This window comes from Nilaparvata lugens, chromosome 8 (genome assembly GCF_014356525.2).
Source record: "Nilaparvata lugens isolate BPH chromosome 8, ASM1435652v1, whole genome shotgun sequence".
In the NCBI taxonomy this organism is placed as follows: domain Eukaryota; kingdom Metazoa; phylum Arthropoda; class Insecta; order Hemiptera; family Delphacidae; genus Nilaparvata; species Nilaparvata lugens.
Window position 1 is genome coordinate 21,961,868 of NC_052511.1, and position 25,601 is coordinate 21,987,468.

A 25,601-nucleotide genomic window follows, 5' to 3' on the forward strand; every position below is an offset into this window, starting at 1 on the left:
AATTTAGAAATCAAAGTGGGCTACCCATTTCAATAAATACTTTTATTTTTCACAACAGGTTTCGGTATTAAAACTTTTTATTCAAGTTGTTTGAAAGAGAGAATTGCAATTTTTAAAAAGTGAAATATTTTTGGAGAATATTTTGAGATGAATCGCTCGTTTTCCCAAATGCATTCCTTTATTTCTTGGAGTTACTTCTTAAACTTTAAAAATGATTTTTCAAAGTTCCCCCAATTCATTTTCCAAATAACTTACCATATTCTAATCAACTCTCAATCCTCAAAATATTTATTCATTGTGCACAATCCTGAATTATATACTAAATTCTCTTTATATTACGGTAAAAAGAATTCTTACAAAAAAGCATGCAAAGAGAATAAAAAAGTATGGTAGATAATCGACATACATATGAAGAATTAGGAAGAAATAAATCACATGCCAATGAAAGAGGAACAGGAGAAAAAGAAGGAGGAAAATATGCACAGTCAAGTAATTATGAAAACAATGGATCATTTAAATCTTGCATCAAATAATATAATAACATATAATAACAAATATATAAATGAAAACCTCATCTACTAACAGAATCACAACAAACCAATCACTAATGCACGAACTAAGAACTGTATATTTCAAATTCAGTGAATACTTTGTAAATCAGCAAACATTCCAAGTTGGGAAAAATTTTAAGGAAACTACTGGTTGCAAATAGTTCAATCCAGGAAAAGCTTACCGAAAACTATCAGAATAAATTCTAGAAGATCGAATTCTTGAAGAGAAAATTCTAGGAGATTGAATTCTAGAAGTGAACATATTCTAGAAGTTACTGAAGTTCATCAAATCTCTGAGTTGGACAGCTAAGGCAGACAATCGTACTGCTCTGAAATGGTTGCTACATTCCTCACTTCCCTTCTTCTGTGAGTCCTTAGTGCTGCAAAACAAACTTGTGATTATCAATATTATCAACAAAAAACAGGGAAATTATTTATGAAGACTGAAGATAATATGTACGTTATTATTTATCATGAAATGTTGGATGAAACATGAATATCCGACAACTACATTATAATAATTATATAAATTAATTAATTTGTTGTTAAAATTGGGAACTATTTAAGTCAAGAGAGGACTTCAAATGTGGGAGTGCCTCAAGGATCAGTCCTGGGACCTTTGCTGTTTTTACTTTACACAAATGACTTACCTAGATATTTGATTCACTGTAAGATTTTTATGTTTGCAGATGATATTTTGTTGATTTCTTCTCATAAATCGTTAGATGTGGCCGAAACCCGGTTACAACATTATACCAATACTCTAGCTAAATGGTCGCATAATAATTGTCTAAATATAAATGTTACCAAAACCAAGGTGCTACATATAACCTTATCCTACATGAAAAGAATTAGGGAACCCAAAATTAAGCACCATTGCTGTGAATGTTTCCAACTGCAGGAGCAAGATATTTTCATATGTACAAGAATGTCAGTTTATATAGAATTGTATGAATTATAAGTATTTAGGAGTAACAGTTGACAGTCATTTTCGTTGTGATATCCATATAAAAAATGTTTGTAATAGACTCAAACAGGTATTGGCCAAAATAAATTATATTAAAGATTTAATACCTAATAAAGTGAAGAGGATGATGTATATAGCCTTGGGAGAGTCTGTTATGAGATATGGATTGCAAGGGTGGGGATTTGCTAGCAATGTTTATCTTCGGTACAGAGGAAGATTTAACGTTTGGTCAGCAATTCTCAGGGAGATATTCCCATATGAGAACTTTTTTGAATAGATGCAAGGTTTTGAATATAAAAGGTATATTTCTGTTTACTTTGATTTTAGAAAATTACTTCTGCAAAAAATATTTAGTTATGAAAGTTAATCGATATGATTTAAGGAATGAGAGGTATGTTGAACCATTTACTTCGAATAATTTAGCCAGAAACACCTTAATCTACATTGTACCAAGAACTTTCAATGATTTACCCGATAATTGTGCTGAGTTTGTTAATATGCGCCTGTTGAAAAGAAATTTAAAGATTTGGTTGAATAATTACACTTTAGATGTAACATAATGTAACTCATTATTAATGTATTGTATTGTTGTAATAATTCATTCTGTTCTATTTTTTGTATGTAAGTTCAGGTTGACTATATATTATAACACTCTTTAGATTTTTGAGAGCTGAGCCAACAACTAATTAATTAATATCATGATAACTTTAACTGTTGAGTAAATTCTGTAAGTAAATTTGACAGTGTAATAAACTGATAAGTGAATTTAACTGTTAAGTAAAAATAAAGTTCACTGATATATGTATAATTATATTTGAATTTACATGTTTTGTATAATAGTACCTTGTCAAGCAGCCTCTTTGAGGTTCGCTTAAGGTAGCTTATTTATTCAATAAACGTTTTTTCTATTCTATTCTATATATAAATATTATTGATATCCATTTTTCATTCTTGATCTGCATAAATACAGTACAGAAATTAAACTCAATTGAATAAATAACTTAAATATTACAATTAAACTAAGTAAGATGAATTTCTCAACTAGTACATTCCTCAACTAGAGATCCAAATCTATATGAGCAAGGCAAATACAAAATAATCAAGAAACGAATATATTCCTCAGCTAAAATCACAATTCTTTGAAATCATAAACTTCTCAATTATATGATTGAAAAACTCTTTCAATTAGGAAGTGTTATATGAATATCAACCAACATCAATAAATAATATTTAGAAAACATTTTTATAAAAATATTGGAAGGTATCAATTTATAAAAGGATAAAAACGCCAACGTACAGAGATGAACATGAAGGTTTGATTGAAGAGTAAAAGTACAATACCGATAACTTACCCAGATGATGCTCCACAACTGCATGTTACTGATGTTATTACATCAAGTACTCTCTCCTTGTATTCTGGGAAAAGAAACTCAAGAGCTGTTTCAATGCCACATCTACCAACTGCAAAACAAATAAGAATATGGAAAATAGCGGCAACATAATATAAAGATAGATAGATACTAAAATAATACGAAGAATCATTGCAATCACTTTAATTGTGTGATTAAAAGACATTTTTAATTAAAAAAATAACATGGGCTGCGAAAGAAATGAGAAAGAACAGAATATCTCATGTTTTTTCCAGTACCCATAATCAATTATATCTCTATATTTTTAGTTTTATAACTTGTACATTGTACAGTTTAAGTAAAAAGACGAAAGGTACATTCTTTTACCTTTGTGTTTTACTATTTCACCCGTGGGTAAGCAATTTAATTAGACATACCGTAAATGAACAAGTACCTATATGATGAGGGCGACAGTGATACAATCAATATTCAACTACTACAGCATAATAATCAGTAGGCACTATCCCTAATACATTGTATTCGTCCAATACTTAGGATCCGGTATGTTTTGGGGTAGAAAGTCATTCATTAATAGCTCGGCAGATAACTTTCAATTAGCCAATGCTAATACAGTATATTTTTCAGTTATTTTAATAAGAATATCTATAGGATGAATATAGGCATACCTGAATCAAGAAAGAAGCTGTAGAGATGTTCGGGTAGTTTGTTCTCCAAAAGAAAGTAAGAGTTTTCTAAAAATAATTTTAAACATTTCCGATGTATATGGAGGTCTGCATTCAAATGGCGATCTGTGTTTTTACACCCATTCTGCAAAATTAAAAAATTCAAATTTAATAAATAAAATCATTTATTACTGTATCAGTATTTTGAATAAATTACAGCCTATGCATGCCAGCAAAGCCACCATGCCTATTGTAATGAAAAACTCATATCAATAATATATATTTTTGGACTCTGTTGTTTTATGAATAAGAAAAAATTTGGACCTTTTCCGTTATGCGCCAAGAAAAGTACTGCAATTTCCATTCTGGTATAGTTCTAGTACCTCAGAATTTCGCTAATAGGTTGCTTTACTATCGCACTTCCATCGTTTAGCGGGTGTTTAGAAAATTAATTGTGCTTTGAAAAAAGATAATAATTCAAAAGTAATGACATCATTCATACCGGTAATGAGAATTCAATTTATTTGGACAGGAATCTAGGACCTATATATACTCGAATATGGTACATCACTTCAAATTACTAAAATAATGCACTTTTCAGCCTATAAATCTAACTGACCTCTAATCTAAATTGAACCTATATACTCGAATATGAATGTTTATTGAGGGGGCCATTGCATACTGATGTGATCCAAAATTTGCTGAAAAGATCATGGCCAGCAAACTTTCTTCGCCACATGGATTCTGCTAGGTACGTTTCCAGCATATTACGATTCTTACCGCATTGAATCTTATTGCGATGCTTCGCTTGCCGCCAAGTACTCTCTATCCCCTGTGTTTATGCTCCAGGCTGTGGGTTCACAAAATGTAAGCTGTGATTCACAGTTTTGTGGTTGTATTGTTCTGGAAGCCTTTGAATACCACGATCGGCTCTCCATTCATCACTAATTATTGTGGATCCTGCCCTCATGTGCTGTTGTATTATCGGTAGAAGTGTTTGCGCACTTCTATCTGCCACCGGAACTAGGAAGCACTTCCCTGTCTAGAAAATTTACCGCATGTTCCTCACTCGGAATTCTCTCAACTAGATTAATAAAATTCATATTTACTGAAGAATGAAACTAAATTACTAAACTAGAAAATAGATTGCACACATCACTCTTTAAAAACTCACGAAACTTTCAAAGCTTGTTCAAACACCCGTTTCTATTACAATAGAAATACCGTATCCACTTGCTAGTGCTACTCGATGGCAACTGGCAACTGACTATATTCACCCTTCCAAAGACTCATGAAGCACAAAAAAGCTTCCTTGTCATTTTGGTGTCGTTAAGGGATGGTAGCGGGAGAGGATAATTGACCTGGTGAAAGGTGGTGGTCCATTGTATTTTAGTTGGAATGGTAACGTATTCATAGTAGTTATTTTTAAAGTCGGTTCCACGTAAATCATTAGTCTGCAACCAACAAGATAATAATGTCTTCTAAGCTTAGTGAAGGAGACAATCGCAACCCTCATTTTGGAATTCTCAATAACCCTAATTTTGAATTTTTCAATATTGTAGAATGAATAGTGAAGTGAAGCATGATATGGATGGATATAGCATAGATGACAAGCTCAGAGAAAAACTTTTCCTATACTGATAGATTTTCAGATTGAATTCTTTTTAAAATGCTCTTTTAATAAAGTTAACAGTTTTATCTATATAACAGTATTATTAATACACAGTATCATTAATATTCTTTTTATTTTTCGATCTGTATCTTGATTAGGTAGAATCTAATTACAAATAGACGTAGACTAACTTCATAATGTCATAAAAGTATATGAAACTAGTTGATGAGTTTTATAGAATAATTATTATAACAAAGGTACTTGAGTGTGTTCCATGTTAAAATGGAAGTATTGCTATTGATTAATAATAATAATAATAATAATAATAATAAGCGTCTTTATTTAAGAAACAAAACCAAACGAATCATCAAGCATACAACATATTGAACAAAAAATTTTCAAAACAAAAAAATACTTCTTAATAAACCTAGTGAACTGTATAAAAGACTAATTTGACATAACCGGAAGGTTGTCTGTCAGGAGTCGGTATCTACTGAATCATTATTACAATGCTTTATCCTAACTGATTAATATCCTTCGATCAACAAAACTAAAAATAAAGTTAACAATTTGTTAATTATAATTATGATACTGTTATCCTAGAAATAAAAATAATATGCAATATTCTTAAAATAATGAATAGAAAATACATAGTGAATAAATAATAAACTTTTCCCTTCATCAAAACAAAACAGAAAAAAACAATACTTGAATGATTTTAATTGAATGTCATACTTTCGCCACTATATAGCCAAATTACTAATTACTACTATTAGGACCTACTCAATTTAATAATTGAATTCTTCGATTAGTGACTCTCTTATTTTGCTTGCTTGTTGCACGTACCGTGCCAGCTTCCACCAATCACTTCCATTGAGCCAATCAATGACCTCTGAGTCACTCAATTCAACTTTCCCCAAAAAGGCTCTTCGAACTCCACTTAGGATTGGACATACTCCAATGAAATGTTTAATATTTTCCCTCTGCCCCATATTGCACATTGAACAAATCCACTGCTCTTCCTCTCTTCCATGTCCATAGTTCAAATTTAATAATGCACCTCTAGCTTTTAGAATAGAACTCATCATTTTCCTGTTCAATCCAGATTTCAAATAGCTCTTTCCTCTACTCATGTCTAAAATATGATAAACGCTGTGAAATCGTGAATTAATTGCGCTTTGCAAACAACTCAGTCTATTTTTCTCTTTCATTCTCTCATGCATACGCTCAAATTCACTCTTCCATTCACTTCCATTCACCAAACATTCTGCTAAGTTACATTCATACTCTATATCCAAACGCATCCACTCCTTAAACCAAGATATCTTATATCTAATTATTTTCTCAGCCAATTTTCTTGTTAATCTGTGCCTGCCGAGACTCATGGTTTTAGCAATATACTCGATGTGCATTTTCAAAACATATAAATACATTGATTCTAAATCCAGCTCCATCTGTAATATATAATTGGGTGTGGCTCTAGGTAATGCCAACAACTTTTTTACAAAAAATCTAGGTAAAGACTCTAATACGTCACAGTACTTGAACCCCCAGACTTGTGCTGCATACACTGCCACAGACTTCATAACAGCATGATATACTTTCCACTTTGCTTCAATTCCTACATCATTCTTCGCAATAAAATTTCTCCACATTCCATTTATCGCAAATTTAGCTACCGATACACGTTCCTTTACATGCTGTGTGAATGAAAGCTGAGGGGTAAGCACTACTCCTAAATATTTGTACTTGTTTACCACCTCAATAGAGTTACCACCTATGGTCCATTTTACATGTGCAGCCAATCGTCCTCCTTTCCTGAATACCATAATCTTAGATTTATCTGTATTAATCTCCAATCCCCATCTGTCACAGTATTCATTTACATTATTAATCATTCTCTGTAAGGCCTTTGGAGTAGAGGCAAACAAAACCAAGTCGTCGGCATAGAGTAATAACTTAACATTCAGCTCATCAATCCATACACCCTCCACCATGTTATCATGCAAATCATTAATAAACAAGGAGAACAAAATTGGAGATAACAAGCAGCCCTGTTTTAAACCGCTGACTGTTTGAAAAAAATCTGTCATCTCTTTGTTGCACCATATACTAGCTCGTGTATCTCTATATAGCTCACTGATAACTCTAACGAATTTATTTGATAGACCTATATCATATAATTTAAGAACAAGTGCAGCCCTATCAACTCGATCAAACGCGGATTTCAGGTCCACAAAGAAACAATATAATTTCTTCCCTCTTCCTCTTAATTTCAAACTTATAATATTATGTAAATTGAAAACATTGTCAATCGTGGAATAGCCCTTTCTAAACCCTGCTTGGTGTTCACAGAGTGCATTGTTTATATGTACCCACTTTTCAAGCCTAGCCAGCAAAACACCTGCAAACCACTTTGCTAGCGCATTCACAAATGATATGCCTCTATAATTTTTTGCATTAGCCGTATCTCCTTTTTTTGTGAATAGGGAATATGACCGCATCCCTAAAACTGGTTGGTACGTCTGCATTTTCTAATACATGATTGAAGAGTCCCAAAATCGTTTCAAAAAGCTCTTCTGACGCGTTTTTGAAAAACTCTATAGGTACCCCATCCGTGCCCGGTGCTTTTCCCTCCTTAGCCTTTTTCAATGCAGCTTTCAACTCTGACATCTCTATTACACTGTCTAGTATGTCATCTCTTTTGAAAGGAATTACATAGTCTGCTGATGCTGCTACTCTACTTGAGGTGAAAATCTCCTTAAAATGCTGAGTCCACTCATCTGACCGTATAGAATTGTTTATTATTTTCTTATTAAATTTGAAAACCTTTGCCGCTTCCCAAAAACCCTTGGAGTCTCGTACATTCGCTAATCTATCACTCATACTCTGATAATAACGTTTTTTCTTTTGGCAACATATATTTTTATAATAGTTTTTAGCCTCGAGATAAGCCTCGATAAGATATTGCTATTGATTAACATTGTTGTTGCAATCCTTGTCTATCATTCGAAAAAACATAATATAGCGCTATCCCTTTTTACATTTGCAACGTTGCCAGATCGTTTTTAACAATATAGAAATATACGCCGATATCAGCTATCCTCTATAGAAAGCAGTGGCAAGGTGGAGAATCGGCAACGCTGTTCTCCTATCTTTCTCCACTGCCATTCTCACTTTGGAAATTTCTAAAATTGGATTTATTTTAACAAACTTGCATGAACTTTTTCAACAAATTGAATGTCTTTATTTTGTTAATATTACACCATTGCTTCATTAATGAGATGGATTAGCATTTATGTTGTTGGTACTTAATGAGTCTGGATATCATGAATTTCGGGATTTTATGAAAACTTTGAAATTCAACTTGAGGCTCATGGTACCGTAGAAACTTAGCAATGGCACCGTAGTAGAAATCACCCCTGATAAACAAGTTCTCTTCCTTTTTTTATACATTTTACAGATTTTATATCATCATAACTCTTTAAAACATTATCATCCATATTACCTGGATTCCTTTCCAAATAAATTGAATTCTCATTACCGGTATGATGTCATTACTCTTGAATTATTATCATTTTTCAAAGCACAATTGATTTTCTAAACACCCGCTAAACGATGGAAGTGCGATAGTAACGCAGCGTAGTAGCGAAATTTAGAACTACTAGAACTAGTCCAGTCATGGAAAGGTTATAGAGGGAAAAGTTGGGAAGACAATTTTTGACCCCACAGTTCTGTTAGGGGTAGTAAGGAGGTGAACATATCAAAAGTCCCCACTCCTACCCCCTGTACTAAGAGGGTGGGGGTGGTTTAAAGGTACCATTTTTTGGTTTCTCGCATAAAACTCAAATTCTATGTATCCTAAGGTCTTGATAGTCATATAACAAATTGAAGCTTACAAAATTTTCTACAATATTCATTCAACAACTTTTTTCTATCTCCTCCAGTTTTTGAGATATCCGCTCTTGAAGGTGTGACATTTTTGAAAAAGAAAACAAGTTTGCCACCAATTTTATTCTATTTTTGCTCTTATAACTTTTTAAAAATCGACGGGAAAAGTCCATGTTGATTACCGTATGAGGTTATAGAGCATTGAATTCCCATCAATTTGATGTATGATTTCACGCTTTTACGAATTGCCCTACACCTTTTGCAACAGCTTCAGTGTTGAGTGTGATATCTCCATTTTTGCTACAATAGACCAAATTCGTAAAAGCGTGAAATCATACATCAAATTGAAGAGAATTCAATGTATAGGAGGGTTAAGTGGGAGAGAGGGCCGGCTGCGCCCTAACTTCGCCCTCCAGGTTAAAATAAAGGCAGCCTATCTATCTATCTGAACAGAACTGTGAAGTGAGAAATTGTCTTCCAAACATTTCCCTCTATATCCTTTTTTGAGCATTCATTGCCTGGACTAAGAGTGTACATTTCTTGGCGCATAACGGAAAAGGTCCAAAAATGTTTAGGCTTAAGCCTGTAGTTATTTTTTGTGATGAATGAATAAAATAATATTATTCAAACAAACAACAAATCAATAGTTTAATAATCGTTGTTTCGGTTATCCTGGCCCGCAGGCCATTTAGCATGATGGTTTGAGAACAAACAACAATTTTATGATCTTGGTCAAAAGCAAGTAATTGTTGAAATAAATCATTTTCTAACCTAATAGTCAATTGATTTTTAATCCTACAGCATGCAAGTTGATTGATCAATGAAAATCACAAATTACCTGTTTGAAAACTTGCCAAAAAAGCACTTGGTCGATTGTGTTGAATCCAAATGCTTTCATGGTCTGCTCTTTCAAGCATTCCTCAGAAACGTCGCAATCTTCCATCAGCCGCTCAACACATTTGTGCGAACGTTTTCTTAATTTCTCGTCAAAGTATTTCTGGGATTTATCCGGTAGAAAGTGATTGTCCGGTTGTTTTATGCCGTCAAATACAATTGATGATAGGGTTCTGTTCATTTCCCAAAGACGGGGGTTGGCAATTTTCACCACTGAAAAAAATATATTGAAAAAACTGAAAAATACAGAAATGAATATAGATAGGCCTGATTGGAGAGCATAGAGAAAATTAGACAGAAAAAGTGAATTGATTTTCTCAAGAATAGAGAATGAACTTGTATTTAAATTGCTTGAAATTTTATACCAAAGATGAAATGTATTTCTAAATGTATCATAATTCAAAGTTTAGCCAAATCTCAAACTTCAGGATTACACAAGTTCGAAACCGATAAGCTCAATTGAGAAGCTTAATTTCTAAAGTTACTGTATTATAACATAGGCCTATTACCTATACATTATAATATAGTGGTACTTTGGGAGATTCTTAAAAAATGAATAACATTATTATATTATTCCCATTGTTAGTATTTTCATTATATTCTCATTACATTAATATAGATTTAATACATCTACTATTTCAACAAAGTCAGTATTCTCATGTAATAAATTGATCATCATTCAATTATTGTAATTTTCTTTTGTAAATCTTTTATTCAATAAGCATCTTTCAAAATTCAGTGATTTTTGAGGTGCGATTTCTCAAATTTGTGACTTTTTTGACAATTAGATGTCCAATCATAATTAATTCATTCATCTGCGAGTACCTAAAATGTCCAAAGAAAATATAATAATCATAGAACTGATGATATTATAATCCACTTTATTTAGTACTTTCAACTGCAGTTCTAAGTATCGCGGCGAAAAATAAATTAATAGATTTTGTCTACTCAATTTTATTAATTATACAATTAAGGGTTCCACAACGTAAATATACGTTCTACTTCTATAATTAATAGTTACAGTAGGTACTTACATTTGGACTGTTCAACATGATTTGAATACTTCATTTTTTCCAATATCCCATTTGCTAATTTATTGTAGTAAGATATATTTTTGTTGTAGACTCCATTCTCACTCAAGTTGTGCTCGATTACATTCAACTGACCTGCAAATTATAGGAAAACGTTAGAAATATTTACAGATCGTATGTGCAGTATAATATTTGTATAATTATAACATCATTATTGATATTTTATATTTAAGTTGAAAATAATTATGGCAGAATTGTATTCCATTAATCAATATATATTTATATTGAATTCAATCAGGCATACAATTTTAATATGAATAGAATGATTAATTTGGTTAAACATTTACTATTTTTTATTCTACCTTAATTTAAAAAACTAAAACTCAAGATTCTTGAATCTTCTAGTTATCAGTGATGCCTCAATAATATATTAATTATAAAAAATAATATTAATTAGTTTTTTAAATTAAGGTAGAATAAAAAATATTAAGTTTACAAAAAATAAAATAAAAATATTAAGAAAACATTAAGTTTCAACTTAAACAACATAATGCCTTGAAAAATTTCATGAGAGTACCTAATTTGAGCATTTAGTTTTGTTTGAAATAATTTTATTTTTTTCATGGGACAATTCTGCTGTTAAAAATCTTTAACTGCAGTGTTCAAATGAATAATGTTCAGTTTGACTTCGTGGTGATTTTTCTACCGGATCAGTCAATATTTTATTTATTCATAGACAAAAAAAATGCATTGTAATTATTGTTTGAAAATATATGTAAAATTGTCCCATGAAAAATAAAAACCCATGCATTATTAAAATGTGAACACAATAATTAAGTTTCGATGTAATGTTTCTATTATCATCAAGATAATAGAAAACTCAAGAAAATTTAAATGCGCCGTTAAAAACTGGATCACAACAACTGGAAGACATAATATAGAAAACATAATTTCAAACAATATGTGAGCTCACTTACCCAATATATTTGCACCCCCACTCTAGATTTAATTGTATTACTACTACACCTGCTCTAGAACATGGGTTTCCCATAGTTGAGTAGGTTAATTTCCGAAAAAATGCAATTTATTTATATTTGTAGTAAATTTCATATATTGTATTTTTGAATATTATGTACATTTTATTGATTAGATTGTTTATTTGTATATTAATGGAAATAAAATTTATTTGTATTTGTAATGTTTTTGGCTTATACGCTATGTAAGTTTGACTGCTTCAACTCAAAAACTATTCAATTTTAATCTAAATAAAAAACATTCATAAAATAATTTTATTTACTAAATAAAATCAAAGGTTCACATTCAACTAAGTTAGAAGTAAATCGTATTGTATCAACTAAAATTCTGCGAATTTTGAATCCATATATTTGATATTTTTTACAGGCAAACAGGGAATGCTGACAGTTTGAGGAGAATCTGAATAAAGTTCAAAAATCTTGTAAAGATTCTTGTAATACACAAAAATCAACTTCTATACTACTATACAGAATTAAATCAACGGTTCCTACTCAATCAATCATGACAGTTTCTAGTGAATCATATTTAATAATCAACTGAAGTATTCGGAGCGTCAAAAAAATGAACGGCCGGCCGTGATTCGAACCGGAGAGCATCTTATAAGCGGGTTCGATTGGATAGCATTTCGACTGGGAGTTGTGGCGAACTCCTGTGATCCAGCTACTTGGAAGTCAAAACTTTGGGACTGATTCTGGTCAGAGAGCCTGGGAATAAGAGTGGCTCCTCCCCAGTGGTACCGCATTAAGTTAATCACGAACATCGTGACGACGGATCGCACGGACCGAGATCCGAGGCGGCCCTAGTCGATCCGTCGTCGATGTTATGAGTCGTGATAAGTTGATGTGAGAGTAGTGCTGGATGGAGGAGCGCCCTTGGACACAAAACGCCTTAGAACCTAGACGACTCTCAGATCCAGAATCGGCTCCCAAAGTTTTTTTGCTTGAAAAATTGGACGAAAGTTTTTTTTTTTGTCAAATCTTGACAAAAGTTTATGTTTAAAAAATAGTCGAGTTGATGATAAACAAAATGTCATTATTTAATATTCGAAAGAAATATTTTTCCATCACATTTTAGCCGGTTTTTAAATAACTAATGAGATTTAATATTTTATTATTTTCATTCTCTTTTATGATTTATTAATTATAGTTATTAATAATTTATATTTTTCAGTAATAATTCATTTGGACAGGTTCTGTTAATCTGGTTTATTTATACAACTCTACTATAGTGAGGTTCACGTTATAATGTTAGTATTTGATTAACATTGATTGCTGTTGCTATCGATCCTTTTCTATCATTCGACAAAACAGATAGCGCTAACACAGTTTTGGTGGTACTGCACTAAAAATTAAAATAAAATGTTTTTTGTTTTCGCTGAATTTTGTACAGTGAGTCACACAGTCTGTGAGTGGCTTGAAAGGAGTTTATTTATTGAGCACTTCTCAGCAATCGGTCAAACGGTTTATTCAGTAATTTAATTCCGCAATGACCCTTTTACTGGATAAACAAGATTTTACTAGATTAAGTATTACATATTTGTATTTTCTACTTAATTCAGTTAGTTATGAAGCAGATAATAATTATCTTAAAAAAATTATTTACTTATTTGTTCTAATATTCTATCATAATTTGAGGCTTTTGATTTCTACAAATAATACCATACTGCAAATCTTATAGCAGGCTACTAATCATAATTCTAGCTTTTATTTTTAGGGCTACTGAAAGTATTGAAACACAGAATATATCAAGTACCCTTTCATTTTATCACAACACAATTACTAGTTTCAACTCTTCTAGCGCCATTCTCAAGTGCCAATTCACACTTGTACACAACACAACAAAAGAGTTGAAACTATAGTAAGGTCCACGTTATAATGGCAGTGGAGAAAGATAGGAGAATAACGTTGCCTTGTCAATGACTTCTATAGACGATAGCTGATACAGGTTTATTGATGTAATTTAAATAGGCTGTGCAAAGGCTAAAAATAAACTTTCTACTGCGGTGATATTTTTCAAAGTTTTTCGATTTGTATACTATCAAGCTATCAAAACATTTTTTTCGATCATTACTTTTTGAGATATGAGCGCCTAAAGTTTAAATTTTTGTTCCAGAACATTTCAAGTTCGGTGGAAGATAAAACCATAATATTTCAAGGATAGATTCTTCATGGTATTGTTGATCTAATAAAACAAAAATTTTATGAAAATATCAATTTTTGAGAAAGTTATTCAATTTACTAAAAACGACCAAAAATAACTTTTAGTTGAGTTATTTTCGGTCGATAATAATGAATCGAGATGAAATGTGAGTGGGGATTTTGGACTAACTTGTGGATAACCAGTTGTAGTGTGAGTGGTGAAAGATCCGACTATATTAATTTATAGTGGTCTTACTACCGGTCCAACGTTGTTGGACAAAGAATTGAAAGAGTAGGCCTATGGCCTGCTTTACGCTGAATTATTTACTTGAAATTTTGGCTTCAATTTGACAAAACATTTTAAATAAATTTCAAGTCATGCATTTCATTAGTTGAAATGAGCACTGATTTAGAAGGGTGAATAGGCTATCAATAATCAAATGAAAATCTTGCTGCGTTTATACCAAAGTTATTAACAAACTGTTAATAACTTGATCCTTATAGATTCTATTGAACGGAGCTTGACAAACATATATGTTCATCATGTGTATGATAAATTATGTTCAATCTAATAGAATCTATAAGGATTAAGTTATATTAACATTTTGTTAATATCTTTATTGGTGTAAACTCAGCTTGATAATATTTATTTACTATAAGTAAGTGTTTTATAAAACAGTAATATAACCTATTATTAAATTAATATTATTTACTTTTCTCTACTCACTATTTAGTACATTTTTTAATTTTAAAAAATACTTACCGTAGTAGAAACGCAACAAAGTTTGACAATGTAACAAATTGAGACTTTCCGAGTTCTAAATACGGTAGTAATAACTTACCGTAATACCTACAAAACAGTAAATAAACAACAAATTGCAATAGAAAAAGAGGACATTTCTTTCAGCTTCAGCACAAAACCCGTAGTTAAATATTTACTTCACGAATTAGGAATTCACAATATTTTAGTTTTGCAGCAGACAACACAAATTCACTATTTCACTTGACACTGTAGAGCGACCCAGCATGCAGCAACGGCGCATGCGCTTTGTATTCATTCTTAGTACAATGCGCTACCACAAAGTAGAAGGAATTCTACTTTCTTCTCTGTGGCGCCTCCTCATCCGTTCTTTCATGAGCTGTCTCATGGTCTCATAGATACAGCGCGAAATCGAGCGAGACTACTACACCTCAGAATTTTGCAATCATTCGTTCATTCTGCATCTGCATTCATAAACTGATGCTCTAACCTCTAATGTGTGTATATGGCATTCCTATTGCTTTTTCTCTTAAATAAATGAGTCTTCCACAATATTAATAGGCTAATAATATTATCATTGTACCTGATAAACTGAAAATTCAGTCAAAAAATAACTGATAATTCAGAATAAAAGAACAGTCTTTAGTCTACAACTAAAATAGTTGTTCATTTATTAGTTGATTCATTTTTATGCATTTTTATTTTGATGTATTGTAATCTTTGAAACCCGCCAATTTAAATTATACAGAATTCCTGAAAATTAAGCTAAATATTTATTTTATGATTAAAATTCAACCGGCTGTTGTGCAACCATCACTAACACTTTGAAAGCAACATAGTTTGAATCTGAATTTTATTTCATCTTGCAAACTTCAATTTCGTATTTTTATTTTACGTTTCGTATATTATTGAACATCATCAATTTGTACTGTTAGTGAAGTATTTATAGCATATTATTAGTGAAGTACGGTATTCTTTGCATACAGTACGTCCACAAGTTAATATGATTCTTTACACTTCCATAATTTCTTAGTTATTTTGTAATCCATAAGAAAACTGTGAGTTATACAACTCACAATCATTGAAAAATAATAAACAAAAGCTATAACATTATAGAACTTCATTTTTCAATAATTATGAGTTTCATAACTCATGGATTAAAAAATAACTAACAAATAATAAAAGATAGATCAGATACTTATAGTTCATCAATTATAAGACTATCCGAATCAGATACTTATAGTTCATGTTTTAATAAGTGATGGATTACACTTGAAATCTGAAAAAAATCACAGATTTTTCGATAATGAATGATGTTAAAATGAATTTTATCCTGAAAGTGATCTATCAATAGGCAGTTAGGAGTATTGTATTGCTAAATAATCAATCGTATGCCAAATTTACTCATATTTTTATTTAGTTACAGCATTGATTTATTCATTTGAACTTATACCATTAAAGAAAAATCACAAAAAATTGTCTGACTAAAAAAAGTCTGCTTATCGAAAATAAAAAATTATTGTAACATAGCCAATCAAACATTGTAAGTTTACAGTTAGATAAATTGAATGGCCTTGGTATAGATGGTAGAGCAAATGATCTCATAAAGTCATATCTGCCTGATCGATATCAGTATGTTTCAATTCAAGGCGATCAGGAACAAACTGCTTCAAAACTTGTTAAAGTATCCTCAGGAGTACCGCAGGGTTCTATTTTGGGACCTCTTCTTTTTATACTATATATAAATGATATTTCTTCTCTTGTACCTCAAAATAAGTTGACGCTATACGCTGACGATACATCTTTGATATTTGCGGACAGAAACTTGGAAGACCTAGAAATTGATTGTAATCTGGTGTGTAATAGGGTTGTTCAGTATTTTAATTCGCTCTCCCTGACAGTAAATTCAAAAAAAAAAGTAATCTAATAAATTTTAGTCTGAGACACAGTGCAATTGAACCACATTTGTTTATAGGAAATAATTGTATACGAAATACAGATTCTGTGAAATTACTTGGCCTAGAGCTGGATTTCAAGTTTGTGTGGGATGAGCATGTAAATGTAATAGTTAATAGAGTGAGTAGAGATCTTTTTGTGATAAGAAATATGGTAAAATTTGTACCATTATCTGTTTCAAAGATGGTTTACTTTGCATTGTTTCACTCCCATGTTGCTTATGGGATAGAGTTATGGGGAAGCACTGCAGATTTGCATTTCCAAAAAATATTCAAATTGCAAAAAAGAGCTATTAGCTATTTGGCTGGACTCAAATTTAATGAGTCATGTAGAGAGGCTTTCGTCTATTTGAACATTCTAACTCTACCCTCAATTCATATTTTCAAATTATTAGTCTTCACTCACGACCATATCTCAGATCTGGCCACAAACGCTGATATCCACAATCATAATACTAGAGGCAGAAATAAATTAGCTTTAAGACAGCAGAGGCTTCAACTGTATGAGAAAATGCCTTCTTACATTGGTTCAAAGCTTTACAATAATTTACCAACTGAGCTGCAGTCCCTAACAAACAAGAATATATTCAAAAAGAAATTATAGACTACAGCTTTCTTGTTGCAAAGGCTTATTATAGTTTCAATGATTATTTCTGTAATACATGATTGAAGCATCTAGTAATAATAAATTTCTATGTCCTGCACTACTTTTGAAACCTACTTTATGTATCTGATGTCTTTGTACTGGTGGACTGGTGCTTATTTTATGTCCATTGATGTGAGTATATTTCAACAATTCCTCAAGGAATGACCTGTGACTGGACGATGTTCAAATGTATATTGTATTAGATTATGCTGTGTTGAATGAAGAGATTATCTTATCGACTAAATACAAAGCGCATGCGCCGTTGCTGAATACAAAGAGCATGCGCCGTTGCTGCTGTTGCCGCATGGGGGCCGCGAAATTGGAAATATCTGGAACTCAAAATATCAATGTTAAATGTCCTATGCTTGAAAACTGTTGCTGGGTGGAACTCCGAATATTTGTCAGACAACGGAATTGGGAGTATGGAACTCAAATTATTTGTTGGCGGAATTGGAAATATCTGGAACTCAAAATATCGGTGCCAAAGTGGGAGTACTGGTAATCAGGGGTGCCCAGCCCCCCAAGGGCAATGGCGCATGCCCCCCCCCAATCAAAGTTTAATGCGCCCCCCCCAAAGTACCCCAATTCCCAACCCTTTAGTTTTTAACATTAGTCAGTGTATGACAATAAAATTCACATCTTACATTCTAATCTTCCAAAGAACATTATTTTGCTTTGGTCTTGTGAGGAATTCTTCCTGTTTTCATAATATTGTAAGAAATATATACCATCGTTTCTTATCTCTTTTAAAATAGAAATAAAGTATCTTTTTGATATTATTTTTGAGACTAGCAGTGCACCCGTTCTTGTTCGAGAGGACTAAAAAGTACTACATTACATCAGGAAAAACTACATGACAAATATTTTAATAGGATATTAAAAGATAAGTAAGGGAGGCTTTGCTTTTTAAATGTTAAGGTTACTTATAAAAAGTTTTTTTCGAAAGTTTTCCAATTTTTTTCGATGGTTCTATTTGGGGCGCTGAATTCTAATCTGAAATTTGCTGACACGCCAGAGGGCGACTTCACCCCCAAAATTTTGGACTTTTTTCATGTTTTCCATTTTATCTCGAGAACCTTGAATTTTTCGAGAAAGAGCATTCTCTATATAATATTAAAGATAATAAAATTTCCAATGAATTGAGTGGTCGCGCAAAACTACTTTTTGGATTTTTTATCTGAAGTGTTCCAGAAGTGCAGAAGATAAACAACTTTAAATGTGCGAGAAATTTGTGATATTTGCCCCATTTTTACAGTCTCGCATATGCAACGTTGCATATCTTGTGGAACACTTCAGATAAACATCCAAAAAGTAGTCGAGGTTGTGATGAATTTTCTCCTCTTTTCACTCCCATGAATTATACTTCTGTTTTCAATACAGTTCAAAAGTTACAGCCAATTAAATGATGATTATTATTTTCTCATTTTTCTTGCCATTTTAATGTTATCAAAGAGTCTCTAAAATGAGTACAATACACGATAGAAACTTGCGATGGGTCTTAAATGAGAAAAAATTGCATGCTCTATAAGCTGAGTTGCCTTAAATTGATCTTGCATTACTGTTTATATTGAAAAACTGTCGAGTCTGTGAAAATGAGAAAAATATTGCAAATTTCTTGATTTTTTGAAAAAAACGTATCTCACTTCACGATTATATTTTTAAAAAAATCATTAACCTCATATAAAAAGGAGATTCTTTTCTTCAAATCAAGACCAAGTATCATTTTGTGTTACCGAGACACACAGTTTTGAATATAGGAATCGGTCATTTTTCTATGCATTGAAATATGGGCTAAAAGGAGGAATTTCATATTTTTTTAACAAATTGTAGTGAGATGATAAATGATTATCAACCGCCTTGACGAGCTGATATGAACGAGCTGTAGTACGAGGAGATGTGATCATTCAGTCAAAAGTTATAAGTGTTTTAAGTTTTGATCCTGGACGTATCCTAATGTGTGCCCCCCACTAGGAAATACTGAAATCTAACGAGTGATTATCATAGAATATAACCCTCGTAAGGTTATTTCAGCCGAAATATGTTTCTTTTTTGTTAGGAAGGCCATGAAAAGGTATTATAATGAAAATTTGAATTTTGGATGTAGGACATGATTTTCTATTCTGGGGTGTTTATCCCTCTCCCACCACTACTAAATTCAAAAATAGGTACCTAAGGAATTCTGTTCAGAGTTATTAATATTGTTAATTCACGTGATGTGTGGCTTTCTATCATTACTAGAAAAAGATCCTAGTTGTATAGGGTAGAAGTGGTAGGTTTGCATAATTTTGAAAACCCCTTAAAAATACCCCTTTTTTGAAAACTCTTAGCTCCAGAATCAAAAATCCTAGAGTTCCGCGCGACCACTCAATTTAATGAAAATTTATTATCTTTAATATTTTAGAGAATGATTTTTCTCGAGAAGTTAAAGGTTCTCAAGATTAAATGGAAAACTTGAAAAAATTCAGAAATTTTGTGTTTTTTTGGAGTTTTGGGGGTGAAGCCGTCCTCTGGCGTGTCAGCGAATTTCAGATTAGAATTCAGCGCCCCAAAATACATATAAAACCGTCGCGAAAAAAAATTCTTTCGGGCTGTTTCCTGGAAAACGATATGGGTTTATTATATTTCTGCATTATTGAAAAACGATCTGGCAAAGTTGTTGAGGTAGAAAAGATTAGAGCTGTCTGCTTTGTCGAACGATAGACGAGGATAGCAACACCAATAATGTTCATCAAATACTGCTATTTATAACGTGGACCTCACTATAGCAACACCAGGCAATGTTAATCAAATGCTGCCATTATATAAGATGGTCCTGACTATAGGTACGCTACCTAATTGGATGATTGAAAGAATTATACCATAAACGTTGAAATTGGGGAGTTGAAGTTTATAGAGACTTTATAGCATATTTCGAAAATGTAGCATAATCATTTAAAAATTGTGAATTCACATTCAATATTGTAGGATGAGGGTTATTTGAATGTTAATTTATTGATTTAATCATAAAGGCTGAAGCAAATTATCGAGAAAAGAAGTGTAGAGTATATTTTTTATAAGATAATCTTAAGCTGAGTTTACACCAAAGCTATCAACAAAATGTTAATAACTTAATCCTTATAGATTCTATTAGATTGAATATAACTTATCATACATATGATGAACATGTGTTTGTCAAGTTCCGTTTAATCTAATAAAATCTATAAGGATTAAGTTATTAACATTTTGTCAATAGCTTTGGTGTAAACCCAGCTTTACAATATTACCGTAAAGTAAAAGTATTTAATCTGAGTTATACCGGTAGTAGCTTTCACTCTCTGTAACCACAGTTAGCGACGATTAAAAATTAGTTTATTTTGGAAAGTCTTGTTAGATTGGCCCGAAATTAAAATTTCAAATCAGCAAAATTTCAAAATAAATAAATTTCAAAAATAATTTTATCATTACGGTTTACTTAGAGAAAGTCTATGAAAGTTCTTACCAACGGTCATAGCAACACTCAGCATTATATCATTATCAAAATCTTCTTGCTCATCCATACACTCAATTTCATCATTAAATGCCATTATATATCGATGAAGTACACTATCATTGTTTTCAATACAAAAAATACTATGTGTAAACCCTAAAATTAGGAGAAGTAAAAACATTCTCGAAACAAACAAATGGAGAAACACTTCAATTTCCAAACTGATGAAGGAAGATGTTGGATATTCATTTACACTGAAAATTTTTCAAATGCTACATTGAAATACGGTAACTGAAGAGCAATTAAAGCAGCTTTTAGCAGATAAAATACTGTAAATGTTATTGCTTCACATTTTTGCGCCATTGAGAATCTTTTAGCAGTCAAAATAATGTAATGAATGTGAAAATTATTTTCATGTTCACTGCGAGTTTAATGGCCTTCAAGCTTTTCAGATCATTATTATCATCAATTTTTAAGGTAGCATTTTATTTCATAAATTATTCAGAATAATTCCACAAAATATAATACTACTGTAGTAGAATCTCCCAAACTCATCATTATTTTATAAAAATAATTTGGCAGTATTAGGAGTAGGTAATCACTTATTGTGATTGGATAGGAAATTTAAAAATTCCTGCAAACTATTATTATGTCAAAATAATAATTACAGACATGATAATATTTTATCAAAATTTGGAATCCAATTTGTAAATTTTTAGTCAAATTGATTCAAACGTATTTTTGAGTTATCTATTGTGTAATCTATCGCCATAAACACTAATGACCATAGACTTTTCCCACATTTTCCTGTTTGTCTCTGATAAGAGGAAAACAATAAAATATTTGGCGAATTAACGTACTTACCTACTTGACAGTCAAACAATCAAAATAAGTGTCAATAATATGTCATGTCTTGCAATAAGAAGAAGCTACTTACACTCAGATTACATAGGCCTACTCTGTTCTATCATATAGATCTCAAGTATTAATACTCAGGCTATTTTGGTGCATAATATAGCCTAAGTAGCCTATCTGATTATTTATAATTATGTAAGAATGCATATGCATAAATCGAATTTGATTGAAAATAAATGTTTGATGTGATATAGACCTATGTGTGTATAATTATGTTTTATGTTTGATGCATAATTTTTTCAAATAATTATTATTAAATGAAAATCCCATTTAAATGCTGTAAAAAAATGCAAAAAAAATTGTTGAAAAATTTCCCAACAAATGCAAATTTCAATTTATTTCCAACCATAATTTTTTGCTAGAATTTATATAAATAATGAATATAAGGATAGCAATGCTAGTGACTCTTTGTATTCAAATTTGCATTTTACATAATATTTGTATATTATTTGAGATTGAAGCCATATCTCTTGTACCTATACGCAAGGAATGATATTTTAGGCCTACACAACATTTTTCCTTGATCTAAATTTATGACAATGAGCTTAAACACAACATCAAGTTCAATTTTTTCCGCTCAATCAATCCATCTACAATAGCAATCAATCAGTGTTCAACTTTGTTTATCAATCTTTTTTCAAGATTCACTTCAAAATTTTTTTACTCCCCCCACACGAACAGTCATTCATTTTCCAAAAGGTACTCTAAGTAAAAGTTATTAAGATAAGAATGAACATTTTCAAGTACCCTTTGTCATAGAAAATGCTGTGAATTACCAGATGAAGGTACATATCAACGTCATTCCATCCCAAGAAAGTTTGTTGTGAAATTCAAGCTACCATAGCAGGAGACTGATTAGTTGAATTTTTCATCTGTTCTATTTTTATTTGAAAATATTTTGAAAATGATTTGTTTTACTGGTTTAGTTGTTGTATTGACTTGCTGTGGATTTCAAGATGGGGTAAGTTCCGTGTTAATGTCTAATTAAGAATTTCAGAATTATTTCAACATGGTAATTGGTAATTGTCATTTACAAACATAATTATTGTTTGGAATGAATGTTAATATTTTAGATGATTATAGAAGAAAGGCTAAGGAGAATTTCTATATAAAAATTGACAGCTGAATGTGGTCTCCATAACATAATAAGTAGAATATTTGAAGAAATTAAGTAGCAAAATTTAGGGAATAACAAGAATTGAAAAAAAGAAAGGTGAACTCCTTTGAAGAAATTGAAAAATCAGATTAATCTAGTTTTTAACTAGAAAGCCAATAGTATCAGTCGATATTCCTTGATGTCATATAAACTCGAATTTAGCTTGAACAATGGTAAAAATAATGAATATTCAAATCAAATTAATTCATAAAACATTAATGACGATTAATCAGCACTTGTCATTTATCAAGAAAAAGGAAATATTATTCCATTCAAGTAGTTTAATGAATTTCATGAAAATATGGAGCCTAAAAACAGGTAATATTTCAAGGCAAAACAAAATACTCAATATAAAATTGAGAAAAAAATACAATATAAAATTATATGCTAAAACATTAATACGTAGTAATTTCTCAAGGGAATTGAGGATATCTCATTTTATTTGAATTGATTTGATTATTCATATTCAATGGATAATCATTTAAATGAAAATACTCACGAATCTTCATAACAGCAATCGTTATAAGCCTACCTATACCTATAGTGAATATAGTGTTCAAAACATCACGCTACCAGAATTTTTTTTATTTAAAAAAAATAGAATTTTTAAGCTCTGAACTGCGTGACATTTTGATCATTCTATAATCTATATTATTATGAATGTAATATTATATAAACCATATTGTTCAGTTTCTTATATCGTTTGGAATTATTATTTTTCAAACTAATGTGCTGCTGATAAATAATAAATCAACTGTAATTCGTTCCTTCTTGTATCGCAATACTGATGAATTCACTATTCTTCTATAACTGAGTTCTGCATGTTTGTAATTTATTAACCTGTATGTTTGTTTTTTTCCTTCATTCAATGTGATTTTTTCTAGACATGGGCGATGCCAGATGTCAATTTTGGAGAATACCACAGCGTATCATCATCTCAGATTTTAGCAAACAGGGAAATTCCTAGCATAGATGAGTTCCTTGATAACATGTCCGAAAAGTACGCCATCATAGAGAAGGAGATTGAAGAGTTGCAACAACACACCTCAACATTTACTGAGCAGCACTCTATTGATTGCCATTCATCTAGAGCTTCTCAACTAATGTCAATGAAAAGGAGCTACGATTTCTGTAACGATCTGACCGAAAAACTTAAAAAACTGAAAAACGCAACAATTAATTCCTTAGAAATTATTTCAGAGATTGGATACTCGTCCAGTGAGATTATTAGTGGCGGTATTCGATGCTTCACTTATGAGTCATCATCAAGCCAACTTAGCTGCTTCATAGAACTGTTTTTGCACTCCAGATTGTTTTTCGAAGAAATAACGCCCAAGATTTTCAAATTAATGAATAGCGCACATGTTTTTGTCAGGCTGATCAATTTTGAAACGTTCTACTGCTTGTTTCACCATCATATAGATACAAATACTGCAAAGGAGATAGCTCAAACCTACCTAAAATGTAGTATTGATTCATAGGTTCTAAGGTTGTACAGTTGTAAATAAAATGTTTCGTAATATTCTAAGTTTTTTGCTCACTACCCTATTGCCCCAAAACCTACTATGTGGGCCAAGTTGAATGAATAATACAGTAAGTAGTCTAGTATTATACACAGGAGACAAAAAGAGAGGCTTATCAGAAGAGGAGCCAGTTTATATAATTTGAATGTGCCCACAAAAAATAGGCATTGATATAAGTACCGTATCTTCGTATTGAGAATCACTTTAAACTGACATAATTGGAGAATTGAAAGCATTGATGCTATTATAATAACAGTTTAAAGTGAATCTCAATACAGATAGATTCAGCTCACTAGGTACGGTACCTACTACAGGTACCGTACTGTAGGTTATATTCAATTTTTAAAACATATGTTTAGATGCTTTTATTTTACAAATATCATTTCAAAGTAACAAATGTAAGTATGTTGTTACAATTTCAAGATATTTCACTTTCAGAAAATGTTTATATATTTTTTAAATATACGAATTGATGAAAGGAGACAGACGACACGTAAAACTGAAACTGATAATTAATATTACTATTAAATTTTGTGAAACTTTAAAGTGTAAAAACACACTCACATTCTTTGATGTGGCGACGTCCGGTTCGTGCTGGTATTGCACATTTTCAAGCCAAACAGAAACGAACGTCGCCACATCAAAGAATGTGAGTGTGTTTTTTCACTTTAAAGTTTTACAAAATTTAATAGTAATAATAATAGTGAAAACAAGATGGATAACCAACAACAAAAATTAATAATTTAATCAATTAAAAAAAATTAAGGAATCATGATATGGAGTTATTAACACTCCGGAAATTTTTAGAAACAAGTTGGTAAGCCAGAAAAAACACAATATCAGGAATGAATTTTGCAAAATAACTAAAATAAACACTGTCAATCAGTCACCACACTGCTATAGTTGTGAACTACAGCTCAGAGTGCTTCTCTTCATGGATGTTATAGAAAATTCCAAATTTGTAATCAAATGAAACTTGAGCAAATTATACTTGCTGAAACTACTTCCTAGGATCTGAGCTACTCCTAC

The 25,601-nt window shown here is 31.4% G+C and overlaps 2 protein-coding genes across 4 annotated transcripts; one reads left to right on the forward strand and one right to left on the reverse strand.

The window, feature by feature from the left end:
• Window positions 1-493: 493 nt before the first annotated feature.
• LOC111058746 lies at window positions 494-21,266 on the reverse strand. Of its 3 annotated transcripts, none has more exons than XM_022346316.2 (6): window positions 20,991-21,266; window positions 10,982-11,113; window positions 9,892-10,160; window positions 3,554-3,695; window positions 2,871-2,979; window positions 494-931 (listed from the first exon to the last, which is right to left on the reverse strand). In XM_022346316.2, exons 1-6 carry the CDS (start codon window positions 21,157-21,159, stop codon window positions 817-819), a joined length of 936 nt encoding a protein of 311 aa, XP_022202008.2. In that variant the 5' UTR covers window positions 21,160-21,266; the 3' UTR covers window positions 494-816. The 3 variants fall into 3 exon arrangements, with proteins under 3 accessions (XP_022202008.2, XP_022202016.2, XP_039290193.1); XM_022346324.2 differs by lacking the exon at window positions 20,991-21,266 and adding an exon at window positions 14,915-15,306; XM_039434259.1 differs by lacking the exon at window positions 20,991-21,266 and adding an exon at window positions 14,994-15,137.
• Window positions 21,267-22,674: 1,408 nt separating this feature from the next.
• Window positions 22,675-24,572, forward strand: LOC111058739. The gene is made up of 2 exons (XM_022346305.2): window positions 22,675-22,854; window positions 23,934-24,572. The coding sequence occupies exons 1-2, from the start codon at window positions 22,798-22,800 to the stop codon at window positions 24,528-24,530; spliced, it is 654 nt and encodes a 217-aa protein (XP_022201997.1). The 5' UTR covers window positions 22,675-22,797; the 3' UTR covers window positions 24,531-24,572.
• The last annotated feature ends 1,029 nt before the right edge of the window (window positions 24,573-25,601 follow it).